At 39.1% G+C, this 23128-nt stretch overlaps 2 protein-coding genes across 2 annotated transcripts; both read left to right on the forward strand.

The window, feature by feature from the left end:
• Positions 1-6924: 6924 nt before the first annotated feature.
• LOC135164306 (uncharacterized) lies at positions 6925-14845 on the forward strand. The gene is made up of 4 exons (XM_064124534.1): positions 6925-7139; positions 7282-7362; positions 10324-10590; positions 10676-14845. Exons 1-4 carry the CDS (start codon positions 7125-7127, stop codon positions 13628-13630), a joined length of 3318 nt encoding a protein of 1105 aa, XP_063980604.1. The 5' UTR covers positions 6925-7124; the 3' UTR covers positions 13631-14845.
• A 4055-nt stretch (positions 14846-18900) lies between these two features.
• Positions 18901-22441, forward strand: LOC135164273 (uncharacterized). The gene is made up of 4 exons (XM_064124458.1): positions 18901-18920; positions 19594-20659; positions 20782-21032; positions 21896-22441. The coding sequence occupies exons 1-4, from the start codon at positions 18906-18908 to the stop codon at positions 22115-22117; spliced, it is 1554 nt and encodes a 517-aa protein (XP_063980528.1). The 5' UTR covers positions 18901-18905; the 3' UTR covers positions 22118-22441.
• The last annotated feature ends 687 nt before the right edge of the window (positions 22442-23128 follow it).

Here is a 23128-nt window from a genome sequence, read left to right on the forward strand (position 1 = left end):
GATGTCGTATCGCAGTGTTTTACACTTTTTCGCGAACTCTGTGCGCGTTCAGTTCCAAAAGTCACTCTACGAATATTACATATGTTATGTTTTATACTTGAGCTTTTATGAGCTTAGCAAAAATACTGTTCGACGGAACGGTGCAATGGAAAGATAGTGAATTTTCACGAACAATATGAGAGGAATTACGAAGCTGTCTGACAAATTGTTCCGATACCCCACTGGAATTCTCGAACCCGGTCGTGCATTCATCGGATTTTGACACTCATCGTCCGTTCACTACACCGTGAACATCAACTCAATGTGAGTAGACGGTTTATTTAGTCGGATCTCTTAGCCTCCTCTCTCGTGAAACCTCCCCACTGCAGACCCACTTTTATATATTCCATAACATCGATTCAGTGAAATATTAATTATTACTGCGATAAAACGGTTGAGAAATAAAACGAATGCCATTTATCTTCTTTCTGTGAGTTGTGTAACGCTGTAGAGATACATTTGCCTGTCAAACTTTTCGCGTACGTTTGCCGGGGATTCCGTTTTTCATATAAAAAGGGGGGAAATAGGGCAGAGGTTTAAAAAAATAATATGATGATTCAGTGCATTAACTATTGTCTCGATTTTATCATCAACCTGACAATGGGAACAATTGAGCCCACTTTACTAGATGGCCAAGTAAATTTCGTTGATTCTCGTCCCAAAAAATCATACAAAAATTTCTCCACATGTTGTTTATCATTTGCTGGGAAAAATTTCGAGCATAACTTGGAAGCAATTCATTCCGAAGGAATTCCCGAGAGCCCCTGCAGTATGATGTGCAGATGAGTGGTTCCACAAGTGCCGCCAGCGAGTGATTCTCCAGTACAAAAACAGCTGTATTGTTTACTTGAATTGCACTGATTGGAAGAGAGACAATCAAACAAAGACTGATTGAAATTTTTAGCGCGTACGTTGATATATATATCGAATATATCGAATTCACTGGCAGTTGTTATGAAGCAATTGAAACTAGATAGAATGCTCATAGAATTTATTGCAGATGACGTACCATTTAAAAGTTTTTGAAACATCAATTCGTCCAAAGGAATAAATAGCGCAGATCGTTTCCCATCTCCGGGAATTTCCCTTATTCTTTTACAACCAATGATGCATTTGTGTGATATACAAGTCGCTTTGAATGAACTATACATTATGCTTTATCGATATATAATTTCTGCATAATATTTATAACCTCAGGTATTAAACGACAAAAAAAAGCAATTACTTTTCTCTCCTGTCGTTTTATCTACTTTCATTCAAGCATATCCTTCATGCCAGACGAATTCATAGCAACTGGTTGAATTTATCCACAGACATCTGCCTCACGAGTGGAAGCTGAAAATGTCTAGTCGACGTGTCTGGTACCCTTAAAGGGAGCTTTTTGCTGGTAACCCACCTCTTTCCCATTCCCCTGACGTCTGTTTTCCGCTGGCCCCTGCATGAAAACCACATGCAAACTGTAGAGAGACTCCCGGGGGTAATTTATATGGTCAACGATAAATATCGGAGGCCTTTGGATTTAAACGATGCATTTTCTCCTGACGTTTCACGCCAGCAACGCCACGGCCCACGCTCCACATGGGAATCGCATGCGTACCGGGCATAAAATCGACTCCTTTTTGTGCGACCAATAGATGCATCCCCGCGTGTTCTCTAATGCCAAAACTCCTACGTCTATATAGCCTTTGAATAATGAACCATCAGCGAGCTCACTAGTTTATTGGATTTTTCTTGAGGCGTATAAATCGTTCATTAGAGTTCGGTCTAAATGCATGCGGGCGAAATGATGAATGCGAAATGAGGGAGATGAAGGTTCACCAGACAGCGATGACAGTTCTGGGTGAAGTATTTTTCGACTGATTTGCTCATCCACTTATTGATGAGACATTCGGTGTAGAAAAATTCCGGTGTGTGGGAGATCTGTCAAAGATATTGAGAAGAATAATCCAAAGGTCATCGGAAAATCTCCCTGGTGACCCCAAAAGATTCTTCAGGAGATCGTCGGGCGACAATTTTTGTCTGGAGATGTGGTTGGAAAAGAGTGCTAAGAATATCTCCTGTAATTACATACAGAACTTCTTCATAAAAAAATAGTGATTTTTTGATTGATGGACGTTTTTAATTAATCAGTCGACTCAGAGCTCGAAAGCCTGAAGACGAAGATTGCAATGTTTGCGAAACGTCTGCGCAATGTCGAAACAAACCGTGGCATCCATCCGGAAATCGATGATAATAGTAATTGTTCTGATGACACACAATAATTTTTGCAAGTGTAAATGGGGAGAACTATTCATTATGAATTACGGAACTATTCTCGTAATGGAGGATCGAGAAGTGTTGCGATTTTTATATTAATGACAGAGGACTGACGTGAAATGTCAATTATTATTTTCATTGGAGAAGGAAGTATGAAATAGTCACGTACTTTTATGTATAGCACTTCAATACTTTATCTATCCCAAATGCCAAATGCATTTACTGATTTTATTTTCATTCTACCATTAGAATGGACAATTCGATGGTAATCGACAGTCCCGGTTAAATTCAGTATCCAAATCAGTTTCAACTCGGAATGTCCTCATTTCATTTCCAAATTCAATCGATTCACTCTCCGATGAGGGAGTCATCACGTTTTTCTTCAAATCTTCTAAATTTTAATCTTTTCATCGTGACATCTCATTGGAGAGATCAATATTCCCGTAGGGTGAAATATGGATCTTTCTATCTTCACGCCTATTCCGAAGTTATTTTCTGAAACTGGTACATGAGGAATGTCTTCAAAAGATTATAAAAAATTGTCTTGCGGAGATCTTAAAAATCACTGTCAGCTAGATCAGGTACTGAATCTTCATTTTCCATAGTCTGACGAGTGAAATACCTGATTTATTGCAGCCATCATCCCTCCGGTAATTATCGAGCTCCATCAGTACTTCAGTTCATACACCAATAAAATATTCATAGAATATAAAAAATGTTAAGAATTTATTATCCTCATCAAACATCCCCTAAATACCGAACAAAAATGAAGAATTACTTTGTTTTAAAATCGATTATTTTCCCACTTTGTCAATCAGGATATTTAATTTTCTCCATGACCCAATGCACCAGCGAACAATTTACATCTTGATTAAAAATCTCATCAATTTTCATTTGATATCCGGTTTTTTGCAATTCACAATATCGCTATCAGATTACCGCTGAGCAATTCGAGATATTTTGACTGCTTTTTGTAATTAAATCCAGACCTCGCTGCAAATGAAATTCAATTCCACTAACCTCTCCCTCCTCTTTTTCCCCGCGCTACTTCCACTCGAGTTCGCCTAACAAAATTGGCCGATATGTGCTCCACCCAACGGAGAATGGTATGCCAGCAGCAGTAACGTCGGAATAATCCCCAGGAAAAGGTGGTGTGAGAAGAAGGAACGCCAGAGTTATCAAGAGCCCCCCCTCCTCCTTTCCCTCCCCAAAAGCTTTGCAAATGCAAGAGCACAATCATTGCACAACCAGAAGCTGCGAGGTACGCGGTAAATTTCTAAGATTTCATCTGGGCACTTGTGTGTTAAGGGAAATTGGGAAATACACAGGAATTAATTAACGATAGTGAATTTCCCTGCCCAGAGTAATTCACCTGATAGAGAGGGCATGAGGAGGGAAAAGTTCGATGAATATTTTACGTGTGAATATTGAGGAAGAATAGGAGCATAATAATTATGGCGTTACCAGAAATGTATAAATACATTTCCGTGGAATGCCGGGAGTATAATCATAACCATATTCCTTGAGGGCATCTGAAAGTTATACTGTTACACTTTCACCTCCATGAATCTCTCCCCTGTTAACTTTAGCGTACATGGCATCGCTGAAATATCTTTGTCAATCACGGAGAATAAAGTCCAGTGTTCCAAGCCGAAGTTCCTAAGAACTGAAAATTGCAGAAGCTAACGTGCTAAACTCCAGAAATTAACTTCCAAATTTCGGTAAATTATGATGTACATTCGAGAAGGGGTAACTGCCCACCGCCCCAGGACCAGTGGTTATTATGGAATTTATTGTAAGTAGAAGGTGAGTACTTGAATGAAGTATGAAATACATTTTATTTATTAGGATGATTCGATGATGGTCGAGGGGAATCGCTGGAAGTGACGTTGGATATCTTCGCATAGTTCAAACCATTCAAATATTACTAATGGAATATCATCAATTGTACCGTGTACAAATCAACAGGTAAGTCGTGAATGGGCTAATGGGGGGAATTTGTTTGGTGACGGCGTCACGTGAAACCATTGCATTGTATGAAGCCAATTAATTAACCTACTTAGAGGGTATCAATTTATTCAGGGTAAGGTAACTCATACCACAATTATTACTGCCTGTTCAATTAATCATCAGGAGCAACTTGTTCAATAGTCACCTTAATATTTGATCCCTATTATAGTAGAACACAAATTATTGAACTGCCATTCATCTTCACCACATTTGTGGGTTCGCCGACATATTTGCGAATAAAATGTCATAATAGAGAATTTCGAGTAATTGAGATAGACAATCAATTTAACAAATATTAACTAAGTTGACCCGACCATCTCATGTAATTAAAGCTTGAATGTGATGATTGATTGGTCAAATATTTAGACGTAGAAAAATAAATATCCATATTGAAGGAACATGACCCTCCACCGAAACTTCGTGATTATTGTTAGAAGATATTGACTGTTTCATCCGCCGAAAATCGAGCAGGAATAGACAAGCTTTTCCTCAATTCTGTCGTGGGTTTGCATGATTTCTTGGCGTACACCTTCAGAATAATGGATTTTCTTAGTCGCGCCCTAAAAAATTTAATCAATTTAGTTTATTCAATTATGCAATAATTCACGTCTGTCAAAGCGCGACTCGAATATAGTTTGGATCACCAGGTAGATTTTTTAATCCAAATTTTTCATGTTCATTCCTAGAAATTTAGGTCGAGTCGAATTTCGGATGACGGTTCATCAAATTAAATTAATCAAATCTACCTTATGCCCAAAAAAATGACACTCGATTGCGGTGATTGGATGATTAAATTTTCACACAGGAAATACTAACCATTGGCGCTGAAAAAGGACGAGAAATCGATTGCAGTTTTCCTATTCTCGTCGTTACGGATATTACTGCAATCTATTGACTCACTGAAACTCGGTGATTGGTGTTGGAGGATTTATTGGTAGTCTCATTCATAGGAAACAAAGAAAGAGAGCAGTTATCGTGAAATGCTTTCTTCAGCTTGCATTATTTTCTGGCGTACACCTGTAGAATAAACGATTTTTTTCATGTGCTTAAAAAAGTCGTTAACCATTAATGAGATTGGCCTCATTTTTTCAAGTACTTCTAGCTCTTCTGATAATTCTTTGGTTTATTGAATATTCTTGCAGAAAAGAATAGATCATGACGGACGGATAACCTGAATCATTAATGCGCACGGACTCCAAATAAGTGTCAGTACCCAATCCTACAATCCATCATTAAATCCTGAAATGACAATTCTACTCATTAATTATTTAGCGACTCGAAAGTTCAAAAGTTCAGTGATTTCTGCACCACTTTTGAGTAATATCCCTTGTGAGACCTATTTACTCCACCATAAAATTAATGTATGGTATATAATGTATGGTGTATTGTATACATATATTCAGTTGGCCCAGTATTACAACATTTCTTCATTAGATAGATACTAAGGTAACCATATAATTTTATAACAAACAAAATTTTCTGGACAGAATCTCCTGTTGTGTCTAACATAACCGCGACAAACGGCGATGAATTATTGAAATTTGATTTCTTTCGTCTCTGCGTATGAAATCTCTCGAATATATTATATAAAAATAAATCAGGACACCACCGTCATCGTCTTTGGAAGATCCAAAATTATGAAAGCTAAAATCTCAACTAAATACCTAGAGATTTTCTTTGGTCTCTTTTCTCCACGATTATTACGGAGTGAATCTCCTCTCGATTCATCAATATTCAAGTGATTCTCCTCTCCAATCATTGCTAACGACCGAAAATAAATCGATGTCTACCCTATCCATCGCTACACGTGAAAACTCGAAAATCGTGGCACCAAATGCTACAAACTTCAAGTAATAAAACTCCTGAAATAGTCTCATCAATTTCACCTGCATCGAGATTTATTCACGAAAAATCTTACCAATGTTCATAATGGAGGAATGCAATCTTCAGGTATATACGTTGGGCCACTTTCATATTGACTGGCAGGCAGAACGAGTGAATGCTTCATCGCCAGGGGGTAAAAATATCTGGTCCATCGGTAAGAGATCGAATCTCGTTTCGTTGCAATGGCGGGACAAAAGAAAGGCTCTCACTCTGTAAATGCTGTACTCTCTCATACTACCACTGATTTTCCTTATTTTTATGTTAACCCAAGCGAAATCTTTCCATAAAAGAATACAAACGATTATTTTGCCAGTAAATGTACACGTGAAAAATTCAGTGAAATTTTAACCGACAATGCAAACTGCGGACAAAAAATATAGCATTATCATCTCCTCCTATTCTCTCACCAATGCAATTTCCATCACTTTCTCGCTGGAGTACCCTACAATTCTCCTCATCCCTCTCCTCATTGTTACACAGCATTGCTGAAGTACTCATCGTACCTTTCACTCCGAATGGCACCTGTACGCATGCCAGTGTATATCGTCCAGACCAACCGGTGGAACCGCGTCAACAATCGGTAAATATAAAATGTACCGACATGTATACATGTATACTCGTGTTTTTAATGAAAGAAGGAAGGGAGACGAGTTGATTCCTGTCCAGGGAAATTTCCTCCTCGTGCATGTAAGACATACACACAGGTGAGAGGTTAGTGGCTATTGGGCGTGGGGGGATAACTGGAGCTTTGCCGACTCAAGTCAAGTGAATCGCCAACGAACGTTACAGTTTGCAGATTCTCTCGTACCGAGTGCGTGTTTAAATGATATTAGAAATTAATTAAACACGTGCTGACAGTTTATTTGATCCCATTCGATGGTGATTTAACCAGTGATAAATTTGTCATTGAGTCGAAGGGAAGGTAGAAGTCAGGGATGTTCCGCCGTTCTGTGAGTTGAATAATCTTTTGGAAATTATAATTATAGAATTCGTCAATTTTTCCGCTGAATATCTCTCAGCCCGTCTGATTTAATGGTTGAGGGAAGATATTCTTGCACGTTGCTAATGAAAGTCATGACATTTTCATTATAGATTGTGGTAATTTTATGGCTGGTGGTAACCTCCATCGCAACTCCCCCGCCGGGCTACATTACGGGAAGTGAAAATGACAAGGTAAATAATTGAAACAAAAATTAAATGATTCACGCTCAATTACTCAAGAAATAGCTCCAAGTCGGGAGAACTTGGAAATGACAGAATGCCCATTAGAAGACTTCTGTATATTTACCATCAAGAGACGTGCAACTATTTCAATTTAATCCTCTCGTGTTCAAATTAAAAATAAATGTACAATTTTCATCTCAGTTGTTCATTGAGTATGAGGAGTTAAAAACCGGGGTGATTGTTGAAACTTTGAAATCCGTCATGATGGAGTATAATCAAATATGGTAAATTTCAAGGTGTCAGTCAAAGTCTGTTTGGCCCGGGGGTCTGCAGACGCGAGTAAAAAACTTTTCATGACACGTTCATCTTGTGTTTCACATGTGCAAATCGGTTCTGGGTGAGTCGCACCCAAGAAAATCCACATCGGTGGGAGTGGGGAGGGGAAGGGATGTGAGTGAAATGCGGGTCGTTGTTGGCAGACAACTGTTACCTGCACACGTATACATTGAGTTTTGTCGTTCTCTCTCTATGAAACTGGTTTTCTGTACGTGAAAATGTCGGCGCATCTGACGAACAACAAAACGACGGAGATGTGCGTATGTATCTTTCCGTCTGAGGCCCCATCCCCCCTTTTCCACCAATCGCATGTATTCTGCATGTGGGTATGGCAACATACACATACACACACTGCTCTAGGGAGTGTATGTCTAATTCACTTGGTAGCTACTATATACCAACGCGGAAAAGGCACCTGAGACAGGTAAAACTGAAACAGTTACGGCTAGATTGCCGTGCAAGTAGATCTGGGTTAGAGATTTCTTTGCCCGAAGGTCGAGGGCGTATGCCATTTTTATTTTCCACCTCATCATCCGTGATGTGTTTATCGATTCAATTGGTATAAATGTTATATATCGATATTCAGTGAATTTTTATTTCCATTCCATGATATTTTCGACAATTCCACGGGAAGGAAACGATGGGTTTATACTCACATCTTCCCTCCGATTCATTTTATTATCCCTTTAGCCACTTCCGACTCCCCACGTTCCCTCTTTCTCTGCTCTATAGCGAGATGGATGCCTCCCAAATTCGTTGAATGATGCACACATATACATATATGTATAAGTACAGTATATGGACTTGATATATAAGCGCAATGCCAGAGTGGGACTTATCCAGATATCTCGGCTTTCCGCCCGAGGGATAAGCCCTCTGGGGAACTTTTTCTAACCACGTGTTACGCGGTGACCTCTCTGTTGGCCTTTTTTCCCACCCAACTTTTTCTTTTATTCCTCATTTTTGTCCCCGAGTTTCAATTAGATAAAAAGGACTCAATTCTTTTACTTTTTTTTTCGCTTTACAACATTTCTGATGGTCAATTTTCTCATTTTTTCCTGGGATCGTTGAGATTGCCCACATAATTTCATAATTATATTGAATTTCAAATTGAAGGGACGGCTAGTGAATTCGAAACAAGAGGAGTTCATATCGTATCGGGAATTTAACATATTAATTTATGTGCAAGCTTGTTGATATTAAATTTTGTAACTTCAACTTCATACAATCGATCGATACCACATTAAACACAGCTAACAAACCGGAATTACGATAAACTAGTTCGGTATTCTCTGAAACCCCTGTATGAATGGGTCCATAGTGTGATCAAGTCCGAACAATTGTCCTTAGGAGTGGTGAGAAAATTGAGGGGGAGGGGAGGGGAAAGGGTTTTGGTTAGCCGCGAGAGTTTCAGTTGTAACCAAACGAGCTTAGGGAACACATAGTCAGTAAATGAGTTCAACTGGTATTAATTCAACTCGTCGTAAAGTAACTGCTCAAACTGTTCTCTCCCCGGCATTTTACGATTACAGTTTTATTTTTATATTTTTTTTTCCTCTAAGATCCCATAAAAAATAAGAACTTTCAATTGAAGAATTTCGTCGAGAGTCGAAAGTCGCTCCACTTCCCACGTATTTTTGTCGCAAAATCATGATATATCATCTCATATGAGGAGAAAAAAAAATAACTAAGATTGAGTGGTTGTATGTTTGACATGAGTTCTAATTAATGAGGACATTTGAAACTCTTTCGCTGATTTTGCCATTTAGTCGGACATTCAAACTGTAATCCCGGACTTTCCTCTATTGAGAATAGCCCGAGGGGCGACGAAGACGATGAGTGAGGGGGGGAGGGGGTGAAAACTTGAGATGTATAAACACTGGTGAGTGCTCGAGGGTCCAGCAAAAGCAACTGAAGATTTATTTATATAGATCGTTGTGTATAAAACTACGTACGTGTACTTACACAACTGTAATACACCACACTGATTCGTGAGTAACGTTTGGAGCGAAGTCCACTTTCTCAAGAAAACCCCTTCCTATCATTCCCCGGGCAAATATCTATTTCATTCTTGCACTGTAGATTCTCAGTGTTGGTTGCTTCTTGCAACGCCTTCCCGGCAAACTCCGAGATCCGTCCTCCTTTCCAATGAACGAAATACTCGATATCAACTTTGAAGGAGCACCAGCCGTCCCATCTCTCGCTACTGAGGACAGAAGTAATTACGAATTCAATATCCCAATTTCCTCTTCATAAATTCCATTTGCTAATTGATCTCTAATTGGTAAGATTTCGTGAGGAGGAATTTTTTTTTAGGAACGTGTTCCTAATTTTCAGAGATATTTCAGCTAATTATCTAAATACATGGATATGTTGCGTATTGCGGGTTAGAAATTCTAGAATTATTTTTTTCAGCATAAAACTCTCAAATAACAGGTGTAAAAAACTTTCTGTGAATATTTGTTGGGAATATTTTTGTTTGGTGTTTAAAACTTTGCACCAATAGCTATACTTCTATATTTGTCAACATTCATAGTTCTAATAATGTATATAGGTCTATAAGTATACCACCACTGTTATGACTGTATCAAACTCCTAAACTTGTACCTAAATCTACGAACTTATATTTTCCAGAATCCCCCAACGTATCGTTATACATACACCATAAATAGCGATAACGGTGTGGGACAGGGAAAGGTTGAAACCAGAAGTGGCGAATTGGCAAACGGTCGATATTACATTAATGGCGAGCAGTCATCTACGGACGTGAAATATTTTGCTGACGAGTGGGGCTTTCATCCATTGGTCAAGTACAGTGCATCAACTGGCCACAGTGTGGCTAATGCGCAATTGGCCCTCGGTGAACACGTAGTAAAAGGCGTAGTTAATGACACCAATTTCGTTAGTATATGAAACACCGATAAATCAATTTTCATTATCAAAATTTTTCATCGAATGAGTGAACAAAAAATAATGGTTTTTATAGGCAGATGACTCACAGGTGATTCAACCGCAATTTCCAAATAATCCTATTACTTACAAAGTCAACAACGACGAAGAGCAGAACGTGAAGGGAATACAAGTTGAGCAAGTGACAGATACCCACGTCACCGAGGGAATAAATGATGCATCACTTACAGCGCTAGAAGAGACCCTGATAATTGAAAATTCCGGTAGCTTCGGTCAACGTGTAGCCGATACGGAGAGTAGTGGAATTGCAGTGCTGAACCAAAATGAAACTTACCACATGACACCAGGATTAGCCCGGCCATCGGACTCACTAATCCATCACGTTTCGCCCGTAAATCCTGACATTAGCATAAAAAAATCATCCATAAACGACGACGCCGCCGTATACAATTATAAAACCGCTTCAGAGACTATCCGAGAGTATTTGAATGTAGATAGTAAACAAGAAATTAACTATAAGGACCCACTTCATCGTCAAGTATTCCACCAAGAATTTCCTAGCCATCCGCTAGCCAACCAGAGTAACTCTTCTCCGGAATCTGGAGATAATTCCAGCGTGGAGATATTGGAGAAGCCAGCACCACAAGTTTCCCCAAGATTCTCTAAGCCTATTGTCGTTGCTGAAGTCCCCAACTCGGAGGCATTTCAGTATAGCACAACTTTCCCCTGCAACGACCTCAATGATGAGAGCACTGGATCCGTTACATCCTCAACAATTGACGACACTATGCCATCAAGCACCACTCCTCACAGTACTTTGTCAAGCGATACTGCTGTTTTAGTAACGCCAAAACTTCACAGTCAGTCACGTATAACCACATCCTCAGTGATACTAAATCCAATTCAGGTTGGGGTAGCTCTGGTGAATTCTGGTGAAGCCCATCTGATATCGAGTGACGCTGAGCGGCAATTAAAATTCGGTGACACCACCGAGGAGACAACTAATGAGAGGACGATATTGTCATTGAAGAATATTGTAAATTCAGGAAGTGATATTGAGATATCCAATGGACCTTACGAGGATGTAAAATCAAAATTCAATGGGCACGATGAAACGACCAATATAGAGCCCAATGTCGATCAAACAGTTGTGATACAGAAGTCACGTGAGTTATATCACAATAACCCCGTAGAAGAGATACATTATCCTGCTGAAATTGCGTCTCAGGTAGTGACCATCAATCAACTGTCTCCAGGATATCTCAATATACCCGGATTCGAGAATGCAAGGCAGGTTGAGCAAGGTAAAACTTATGCGGATATTGGTAATGGCAATTTTGGCTACCAATCGATAGTCGATAGACCTGAGTTACTGCTGCAGGAGCTTCAAACGAGTCCCGAGGGTAGTTTACATTCTCAATCCGATCAACAGGAGAAAAATAATGCTAACAATTTTGTAAATTCAGCAAAATCCGTTGAGAATTACGCACCACCTAAGAATATTCATGGTGTGAGAACGGTGGATGAGAATGCCACTGGAGAGACAAATTTTTATACCGATACAAGGATAAAACAGGATAATGTTTACTCAGCATTTGAGTTGGAAAAATTACTGCAGAATGCACTGGTGAATGTACAGCAGACAGGTGGGACCCTTGGATCTCTCACAATAAGAGAAAATAATAGCCAAGATAATACAAAGTCTACCCTCCAGAGATTGTTGGGTGAAGAGAGACAACAGAATGTGTATGCACAAGGTACACATATTATAAGTAATACAGTGCCAACGACAGAAATCGAGATGAAAGAGATTTCAAGGGAAATAGAAAAACCTACACTACAGTATACTTTATCCCAGGATCTTGGTAAGAGTACGATTTACATTCATGGACCAACAGAGCAAGGATTACTTCTGGATATTGGCAACTCCGCCAGTCAAACAATTCGAGAGAGAGAAAATCCCTCGGAGACAGATGCGTCCAATGTGAAAAAATTACAAGTCCAGAATGTGATAAATACACCCAAAGATCCACCACAAATTTATCAATTTCACGGTAACAAAATTCTCGAGAAATCGTTGACAACACTTAAGCCATATCCAATTTCAGTTGAAAGAATCGCTGAGAAGAGAGTACCACACCCAGTTCATAAACTAGTACCTCAACTGTATCCACTTCATATACTTCAACAATATCCAGTTGAGAAGATTTTGGAGAAGCCTGGAGCCGTACCAGTTGGAGTTGAGAAGGTTGTTGAGAAGAAAGTTCATGCAGTGGAGCCATATTCCGTTGAAACACCAATAAAACCAGCCAACCCATTAGAACTAACAAATTACATTGAGAACTCAATTAATATACCATACGGTGTACAGTATGGAGTTAGTTATCAGCAAATTATGAATCCACCCACTAATAATTTGTATGATAATAATCCAATTGACCAACAGATACTAACTAATGTAACTAGCCAGCAATTCCAAGGCTACTATCATGATAAACCACTTGCACCAGCTGTTAATCCACGATCAGCATTAACCAAACGTTATGGTTCTTTAAATCAATTATCAAACAATAAACAATCACCGAATAAATTGCAGCAACAACTGCAACAATCTGCTCACTTGATTTATCCAAAGAAAATACACTTTGCCAATCAAGTGGTATTACCATTGCATTCACGTTCAATCGATCACCAAATAACTCCACACAGACATTTGGTTTATCGTGCTATCGATAAAGGAACCAATAAAAATGTGGAATACATAGGACCAGTACCATTACCACAGCATGCACTGAATCTTCATCAACAAAATCAAGTGGTACATCCGCTTCATCAAGAAACACTTCGGTACTTGGCCACTGTTGCACGATCGAATGGTGCTGGTAACTTCAGGAGAACGAGATTGCCGGATGTACATTATCAAACTAGAACGAGTAATTTCAGACAGTCGAAAATGGAGTATGGCTTTAAACCGCCAATGGTACCATCCGTACAGTACGATGAACAAACAGCAACTAGAGTGGATAATTGATATACTCAATTTTTCAAACATTAATCGTTGAAAAATTCGCACTCGTGTATTTCCTTTGTACATTTTTCACTTCCACTCTCTCTTTAATTTTGTAATTTATCTTCCGGCGCCCCATTGTTTACTTTAAGTGGATAATAATAAATAAAGCTCATGTATTTTTTCCCCGTGTTCATGTGGTAAGTGCATTTACTATTCCTGGATAAGGGTTGAATTAAAAAACAGCTGGGAACTCCCTTTCGTATAAGTTCACCGATGAACCCACTAAATAGATTAAAACTCTCCTTTTGGTTTTGCTGAGGAGTGTACGATAGTGGAGGTATGGGAGGTAAAGTTTTTCGATAAAAATAAACGATGACAGGAAAACGCCAAAGAGACTCCGATGTCATTTATAGGACGGCATTCGCTGAGTGCAACCAACTTGGAAAACAATAATACGATGAAAAACTTATAGACCATTAATTTAATGCCCGGTCTTTGACGGCTTCTACCATTCAGGGATGATTTATATCGAAATCTGTGGACCATTTACCGTGAATTTGGATGGAAAAGTTTGACGGTATTTCAACGGTAAAAATAGTTATCAGTAATTTTGCATTTAACGTGATGGATTGTTGTAGCTCTACTAGAAGAGAATGCGTGAGCACGTATGAGCCAGTATTCACGATGACAAATGACACGATTCGGGCTGTAAATTTCCAAATCCTGGCGAGAAGTTTCATCGCCAACTCATATGTACGAAACTCGCAGGAGCGAGATAGCACCAGGATTTTAGTTCCTTATCCGTGCTATTTTCCTTCGTCCTCGGTGCATTTTACGACATATGGACGAAATGAAGTTTATTACAACACGGAGGGAGTTCAGCACCTAGAAAAAAAAAGTACAGAGCTCCCTTGGATTACAGAGAGCCGATACATTACGGGGTTGAAATGGGTGGGGTCGTAACTAGGACTTTCATAAACTTTATGTACCTACATTTCATTTTGTCTTTTGATCTAACTCGTAGATTAACTGGATTAATAACCCAGAGGATAATGTTGAGCACTTTTTTCACGGTTGCCGTTATATGGCTCTTCAGTATGAGAGAATTATTAGCCTGCAATATAATTAAGGTAATAGATGTCTGAATTTTAAATGAAAAAAAAATAATCTTTGATTTTTTTACTCAAGATTGAGTGGGTAATGTCTGTAATTCAATAATTTCACATCAATTTTAAATTATGTGTTCCATTTAATGGCATTCAATATTTTATTTAACGCCCCTACAAAAGTTGAAAGAGATAAAAGAATACAGTTTCATGTTTGTATGTATAGCAGTAAAGAAGGCAAATGCCGATTCAAAGAATTGTTTGCTACTCCATTTCTTTGTATATTTTGTTTTCTCATAATAATTACTTGACAACATAAAGCCGATAATTTTAGGGATTTTCTCTCGATCATCCAGAATTTTATTGGTGATTTGGTGATGAAAGTTGAAATGTTCTGATCAGTATAAAAATAGAGCTCATCTGCCACACTTTCTCCCGAAAAGACATCCAAATATCTTTAACACTTAGGTACATACTCTACTATAAATTTATCAATCAAATTGAATGAGAAGGAGTTGAAACAAATCATGAATATTCAACGTCATTCAAATTAAATTTTGTAGAAATTTTTTTTTCAATATTCAGTGCTTATCTATAAATCGTTAAAATTATTGCAATATCTATTTTTTCAATGCACGTCATTGGTCTTTGGTAAAATTTTACGCAATAATCCAGCTGTTGCGATTGCGAAAAAATGATTTTTATGACAAATAATTGATTATTTATAAACTGCCTAAAAAAATTATCGTAATTTTCTAAAAACGTGCTTTCTAAATTATATCATAAGTACTCTTTCAAATTGGACTTTCTATTTATTTTTAGATTAGATACTTTTTTGTTACATTGACAAGCAGAGAATGAAGAACAGAATCCCGAGAAATATTTACTGGAATTCTTTTACTAGAGAATTGAATAGAACCGCATCTGGTGCACCGTCACTTGGCTGGCTAAGATAATGATGTGATGTGATTAGCCCCAATGAATAGCTCTTCATTCAATTTCTCAGAATAAATTTCCATCTCTCTAATTATATAATTAATAGATCCCATTATAGCTGCAGTATTTTACATTCCATCTTGAATTGTTGCCCGCATGGATTTTTTTTTATCCAGTTATTTAAAAATGATCATTTGATTTTTGTTAGCACTGAAGCGACCCAAGGCATTATAAATCAAATAATGGTGCCAATTTCGGTAATCCATTTAAATTATCATAATTTTGTTACTGAGAGCATCTAAAGAAATAGCATTACATGCCACGACCTCCGGTGGTATTCTTTAATCGCATTTCTCACCCGCAAACGCTTACAATGTACTTATCTATTTACCGTCCCTTTCGATGAAATAATCCAACGATTTCTCCCGGAGGAGTAGAACTCAGCATTTCCCTCATTTTTTTTCACCTTCAGTGCAAACCCTCCAACTGATGTAATAGCCATTTCAGCTTTTGAAATTTTCTAGCAACGATTGCTAAAAATATGCAGTCTGACCCAACACTCGTATCACTACTGCGTGGTAATGGTAGAGTACTGTATTCACCGACACTCCAGTGTCTACATTTTGTTAGCAAAAGGAGGAAGAGAGAGCCAACGAAATTCTTTTTTTTTACCACCGAGCTTTTAAACCTTCAGTTTCCCTGGCGTACAATTTTTCCCCCTCCTCCTCTTCTCATTTTAGGCGGTTTGGGGTAGAGCCGGCTACCATTATGAGATAATCAGTGGGGCAAAACGATGTCCGGGGGATTAAAAGCCCATTAGGGCCCAGGGGTAAGTAACTCACTGATATATTTTTAGCCAACCCATCCCCCCGTGGCCCTCCGCAAATGAACCACAACAGCGCTCGGTGACCTCCAGCCAAACACGCTTCCACACTCCCATCCACTTGTTTTCCACAAATAATCGCCGACCTGCGGCTCCTCTGGCTTTTTGCTAAAATGAATGGGGGGAAAAAAAGAAGTCGAAATTAAGGATGGCGAGAAAAAGTCCGGTAAAAAAAGAGGGGAAAAAATACGAGAGCGATAGAGATTGGGCCGCCAACATACGCCACACACACACACACATATTTTCTAATGCTGTATGTATCGGTTTGTTGTTTCGTTGGAAGGCCTCTCTTGCGTGTGTATTCAAACGTTTATTACGCCTCGGTGAATTAAGTCCGGAAAGCTCGACATACGCGCTGATCTTCTGGCTTTTTTTCTCTTCCCCTCTTTTTTTTTTATTTCACGTTCAACCCCGGAGATAAGCGACGTAACACAGAGAATGGGAGAAAAGGGAAATACTGGCTGGCTTGTATAAAAGATAAAATAAAATTCTAAGCGGATGAATTGCGATGTACATTGGGCTAGTATTAAGGACTGAATTAATTGTGAATTTAAATACCACGAAGCGTGACATTAATGAAACATCACCTTTGCGCAATATCTGTAAGAATGACAATGTGAAATTGAAAGTCAATTCGATGGCATTAAAAAGAGGCTCTGGTGAGTTTTGAAGATCATGGGTTATTGAAGGCAGAATGGCAACTTTAGAACTCAATAGTCATTTTTTATAGTGAAAAGCGTTAGATCATTTTCCCAGATCAGCGCTCACCACATAATAATTTGTTCACAGTAATGATCGGATTATGCGCGCAGAATACGCCCGGAAACCATGTAAATCCTCCCTTCAATCGCTCGGGATTTTGAAAATTCACTGGAGTTTCCCATCAACAGATGATGGGATCATAGTGAAAACAGGCCGAGTTATCAAAACTTTTCACGGAAAGTGACTCTCACATAATAAAAAAAAAACTGAAAATATAGGAAAGCTGTTGAACGGCCGCCAGGTGGCAATGAACTTGAGTTATGCGAGTGTGAGACTGAACGGCTAAAATATCATTGGGCATGCTTATGCCACTACGTGAAACGAGGTCAGTTTAAGAACTGGAAAGAGTGTTCCTTGATTTTTATAACCACTCTCCCGGTTCGTTTCATGCAGCGATTTGTGTGCGCGTGTGTGACAATCTCACTTTTAGTACCACCATCAGTACGGCTCCTGAATATCTCCTTTAGAATCATATTTGTCCTCTCTCATTTCCTACATTTTTATAACAACAAACATGAAAGAATATTTTGTTACATATTTTATCTCAGTTGATTACAAATTTTCTTATGAAATCGTACATATCCATTTATTTTCCAATTACCGAGAATTTTGATGAAGTATATTTCACCGAGCAACGGTGACTTGAGGCGAGTAACGAGACATTTTAATTGAAAAATTAAGTGGTAGGTAAAAAAAAGACCTTGTACGTTCTCATTGAGGCATTAATAAAATAATGTCAACGGAGGAGGATGCATTAACAGACTATATAGGAAGCCAGGTATCTCGAGAAGTGAAAATAAGATGCAAACCGGCAAAAAGTGAATGAAGGCCTGTATAAATTAACGCCCCACAGCGGCGATTATTTTTTTAATTCCCTTACCCTCCCTCACGACTCTGTCCATGAAAACTTTTAAATTGCCAAAGTTAGTTACTCGGGTTATGTGCAGTCGTTGACAGAGAAAAAAAATTGGAAAAAAAATGATAGAACAATGATCGACTCCGAAACTCACGATTTGATTAAAACAATATCTCTCCTTAGTAGCTTGATGCGCAGCGAAATTAATAAAACATTCATCATGAAAAATAAACGACTCATTGTGAAGTGAAAAAGCCGGCAATGGGCAGGAGAGGAACAAAACATCGAGGTTGAGAAAAAAAAACGATGTGAAATGGTAAACGTAAAATTCAAAATTTGCATGTACAAAACGCATTTTAAGGGACACACTCGCATTCATTATGGAAGGATTACCATTGCAAATAAAATAAGCAGCGCAAAGGTGCATAAATATTTATGGGTTAGAAGGGTCTCTGTTTTCCCTGAGTTGAAGATGCTCACGGTATCACCGACTGCTCACTAAAACTTCCAAACTGCCAGTGTAATACCCCTCCCTCCACCACTTAATGACGGTAGAGGATATGGAGATAGTGGATGAAAGAGAAATCTTTCCTTCTCCCCCTCCCAGTACTTATCCCACCAAAGTTAGTACCTTTTGGGAGATTCATTTTTCTACTTTCGTTTTGGACCAACTGGTCCAGTGATCATTACATGTCCACTGAAGGTTGAGGCGATACCGGAACCAGATATACCCACTCTATTAATTAACTCATCATGTTCATAAATAAGGTAAGAAATTCGATTTTTTTTTATATTCAACTCGCGTGAGGATATGACTGAAAATTGGTGACAAAATCATTGAATGTCAAAGTTTTCAGTCACTCGACTTTACCATCACCAATTCCTGAACAGGAGACAAAAGTTTTTTTCAAAGTGCATCTTCACATGTGTCAAGAAACTTGCGGCTCGGAAATTGACAAGGGTAAAATATCTTACTCAGAGTAACAAAAAACTTTCTTTAAGAGATTTTCTTCATGTCAAAAATGCCCAGATAATTTTTTTGTGTCGAGGAATTCCCGTCAGGACGCCTTCAATCAATTATTCAATAGTTGTCAAGTATCAAATCTTTACATACAATATTTCTTAGAAGTTCTTGCTCCAGTCTGAGTTATTTTTTTGTTAATTATGAAGCCATTAATTCCAGTTCAATTCTTGCGTTTATCTTCGTTCCTTTTGTAATTTCATAGTTCCCATATTTTCCAAAACCTACATTTTAATATATTTCTCAGCACATGTTGAGCGCTTTTGAATTTCAACTATATTCCCAGCAAATAAAAATGTTTTCCCCAATTAATTCCACAGCAGGCTCATTCTATTGAATTAAAAACCTCAAAAGTCATAATTTCCCTCCTTCTATTCACAATTCATCTCTGCTATGGCTAACACTGGTGCATGATTACAGGTGACTCTATATCTGATGCTAGCAATTCAAAGCTACAGAATCTCCGTTCTGTGTGAGCCACTGGTCTCACCGAGCCACGTGAAACAAGCAGCTTCTAATCAGTCATCCACTAACGAACGCTTTCGTTCAACTAGTCCGTATGACAGTACGACGGCAGAATACGTAAATGACAACGAAAAGTACGACTTCACGAGAATGAAAATAATCCATAAAATTAAATCGTCAGTTCCCATCAGTGTGCAGAAGGATCCAACACTAATTGAAAAGAAGACCATGGAAATAAAGCCACCAACTGATTACAATTCCATGGTAAGAGAAAATAGTGATTCAGCTAGGAACTACGAGACCAGGCAAGCTTCAAATGCTGATCAGCATGAGAAATTTTTTGCCGAGTTCAGAGGGTCTAAAAAATGCAGGGAGAAGTGCCGGGTCAAACAGGCATCAGTGGAGCCGAGTGTACTCATCACCCGGAATGACGCTCCCACATCACATCGATCTGGGTTAAAGAGGATGATGCATCATCACATTCTGAAAGATAAAAGAGGAGAAAAAGAGGAGAATTCCGAATTGAAGGGTATCTTTAATAATCCTCCATCGTCAAATATAATTGGCCTAGTTTCCCTGACATCTCCCGCTGAAGACGATGCAACTCCTGCGGATGAGTCAAACAGTGACAGCACTGTAAATCATAGAGTTCGTCGCCAGCTACGATATATCCCAGTGACAAAATATGGATTGAATAATCCAAAATCCTTCCGATTGCCACCCACAGAAATCACCAATGCCATTAAAACTAAACGTCTACCAAACCCAGACCCAGGATTTATTCACAGTTTATTGGGTGTCTTCGATCACCCTCATTCGGTTCTTGCACCTAATGTTCGTCCCATTAAACCCGATGAAGTCATAATAACCCCAGTGCGCTACATCGACGACGCTAAAATATTACCACAAGGATTACCGCCAACATCATCTCCCCGTACAACACCCGAGGACACTCTGTTCGTGAAAAATACGGTACGAAATCCCAGCGGATTTGGTGAAAGTGAGCGTGTGCTCACAACAGGTGAGAGTTTTTTCTCCTCCTCTTCTTCCTCTCTTCTTCTTCCAAGTCTTTTCAATTTCTTGATAAAAAAAAAAAGAAACCTTCATCTCACTCTTTTTACTCATACATGCTACTCTTTTCAGACACGATAGGCAAAAAAAAACACACCGTAATTATTCACGATCACTTTTTACCAACGGTGAGGCCCCATACAATTCCAAAAATACCGTCTCATCATGGTCACTACTACGACAATACACGAGTCCAAGACTATCCCAAGAATCATCAAATGCCCCCGAGTTTAAAATCAATGGTATCAGCAACTAAGAATCGTTACCACGAAACACCAGACCGACGTGAAAGTTATAAGCACCATGGCAAAGACACGAAATACGTGAGTAAACTTTGGATAATTAATTAGTCTCCTCCATCAGGTTGAAAACCGACGAAAATTCTCCCTGACGAATCGATTTATACGAGTTGGGTTAAACGGTAGAACGATGGCCCTGAGGGTCTATTGTACAGGTACAGGTGGGTGTGCCATGGGGGTGGTGAAGGGTTAGGGTTAAGGGGGAGGGAGGAGAGACGCGTGCTCAGTGCACATTTAACTTACGACCAAGAGCTTACGTGTCTGGAGACGCGAAGCAGCGGGTGGCAGTGCACAATGTACACGGGGGTATAGACCAGCAAACTGTGAGGGAGTGGGTGAGGGATGTTGAGGTGAGGGAAGGAGAGACTTTAGAAGGGGGATCTCTTGCCTGGCCACCCGTTGCAACATCGCCCGACCCACTTAGCCTTATCCAACTTCGCTGATCCGACAAGAACATATGCGCGCCGGAACTGGCACGAAACTCTGCCAGGAATTGTTCAATGGATCGCACTTTGCACCACTCCTGGCCTCATCACGAGACCTCCAACAACACTGTGCCGCATGTGTCTTCTCTTACCCCTGACTAGTTACCCTCAGCTTCGTTAACTACATTTCCTTCTTCCTTCTATTCGTCTCGTTCCTTGAATTTTTCTCCATTCTTTGTCCTCTCCTGATATTATTTTTTTTTGCGATCAAACATGCAATAACTGGCACTCAGCAAGTGGTGAAAACTTGGAGGGTACTAGTCTCCAGTGTACTCCAATAAATTTTTAAAAGTCAAACAAGCACTGCGTCGAGTACATAAAAGTTTTCCACATTGACTTGACCAATTTTGTTTCGCTGTTCATGTTTTACGAGACTTTTCCATTTGATTTGTTATATTACAGGATCGTTATGCTGGAAAGTATGCCTTTGAGTATCATGTGGCAGATGTGTATTCAGCCAACGACTTCGGCCATCAGGAGACTCGTAATGAGTACCTAACTAAGGGCAACTACCATGTTCGTTTACCTGATGGTAGGCTACAAAAAGTTACATATCATGTTGACGAGGGAGGTTACCATGCCAATGTGTCATACGAACCGAACAACCAGTACTATTACGTGTAATACCAGAATGACTAGTAAATAATCCATCAGTGAAGGTGCCTCATTAAAAAAAATGTACGTAAAAAAGAAACCCACAGCCGGTCAGACAAAACGTGAACTGTACATAAAAAGATTTAAAAAAAAACAACAAGAGCGAAAGTGAATAACTAGTGTAGGAAGAGTGTATCATCATCTTTCGTAATTTTTCGCATATATCGTGAGAAAAGAGGGCACGAGTTGTACATCAAGTTGCGTTTGCGCAAATCTCGGTGAATTCACTCATGCCCCCTATTCAGGCTCAATCATTAAAGTATTATTATATTATAGAAACGTTTCATCCTTTCTTTTTTCTCTCATCCTCTCCACCTATGTGTATGTATACGAGTAATAAGACCACACTAACTCGCCCATCTCCCGACCAATTACTTTCAATGATTATTCGCATTTCCTTAATTTATTCCTTTGAATTCCTTCACTCTTTTTATTTCTATAACTTCATTCAGCTGCGCTTCCGAGATGAAGCGGTTGCTGGCCACATAACATAATATACAACCCGGGAAAAAATGGCGTCCTGTGAGGAACATCCGAAGGGGAGAAAGGAAGGGGGAAATATTATGAAACAAAGTTTGCTCCACACACGCTATCTTCTCCCGTAACTGGAGAAATCAGTTAACAGATGTATCGCGTGTTAGGCATCCAAATGGTCGAAGCGTCAGCTTAGCTTCACTTATACTATCATCCACTTTTGCATGTAGCCTTCCATCAGTCTCTCTCCCTCGTTCTCGTCTCACCGCATACAACAAACAGTTTATTAATCCAATGAGTGGGACCACCCCTGTGCTAATTTCCTCATTCCAAAAACTAACTTACACACCAAAATGCCAGAAGTATATTCTGATATACCATTTGTGCACACAGACAAGCATGTTCAGGTGAATTAATTACATCTCCATGCGGTCCCTTACTTCAAACGTATTATTATTATGATCAGCTGAGGCTCGCACGTTTCTCTGATTGTCCGAGGCATGACGA

The sequence above is a fragment of the Diachasmimorpha longicaudata genome, chromosome 7, assembly GCF_034640455.1.
Source record: "Diachasmimorpha longicaudata isolate KC_UGA_2023 chromosome 7, iyDiaLong2, whole genome shotgun sequence".
Lineage (NCBI taxonomy): Eukaryota > Metazoa > Arthropoda > Insecta > Hymenoptera > Braconidae > Diachasmimorpha > Diachasmimorpha longicaudata.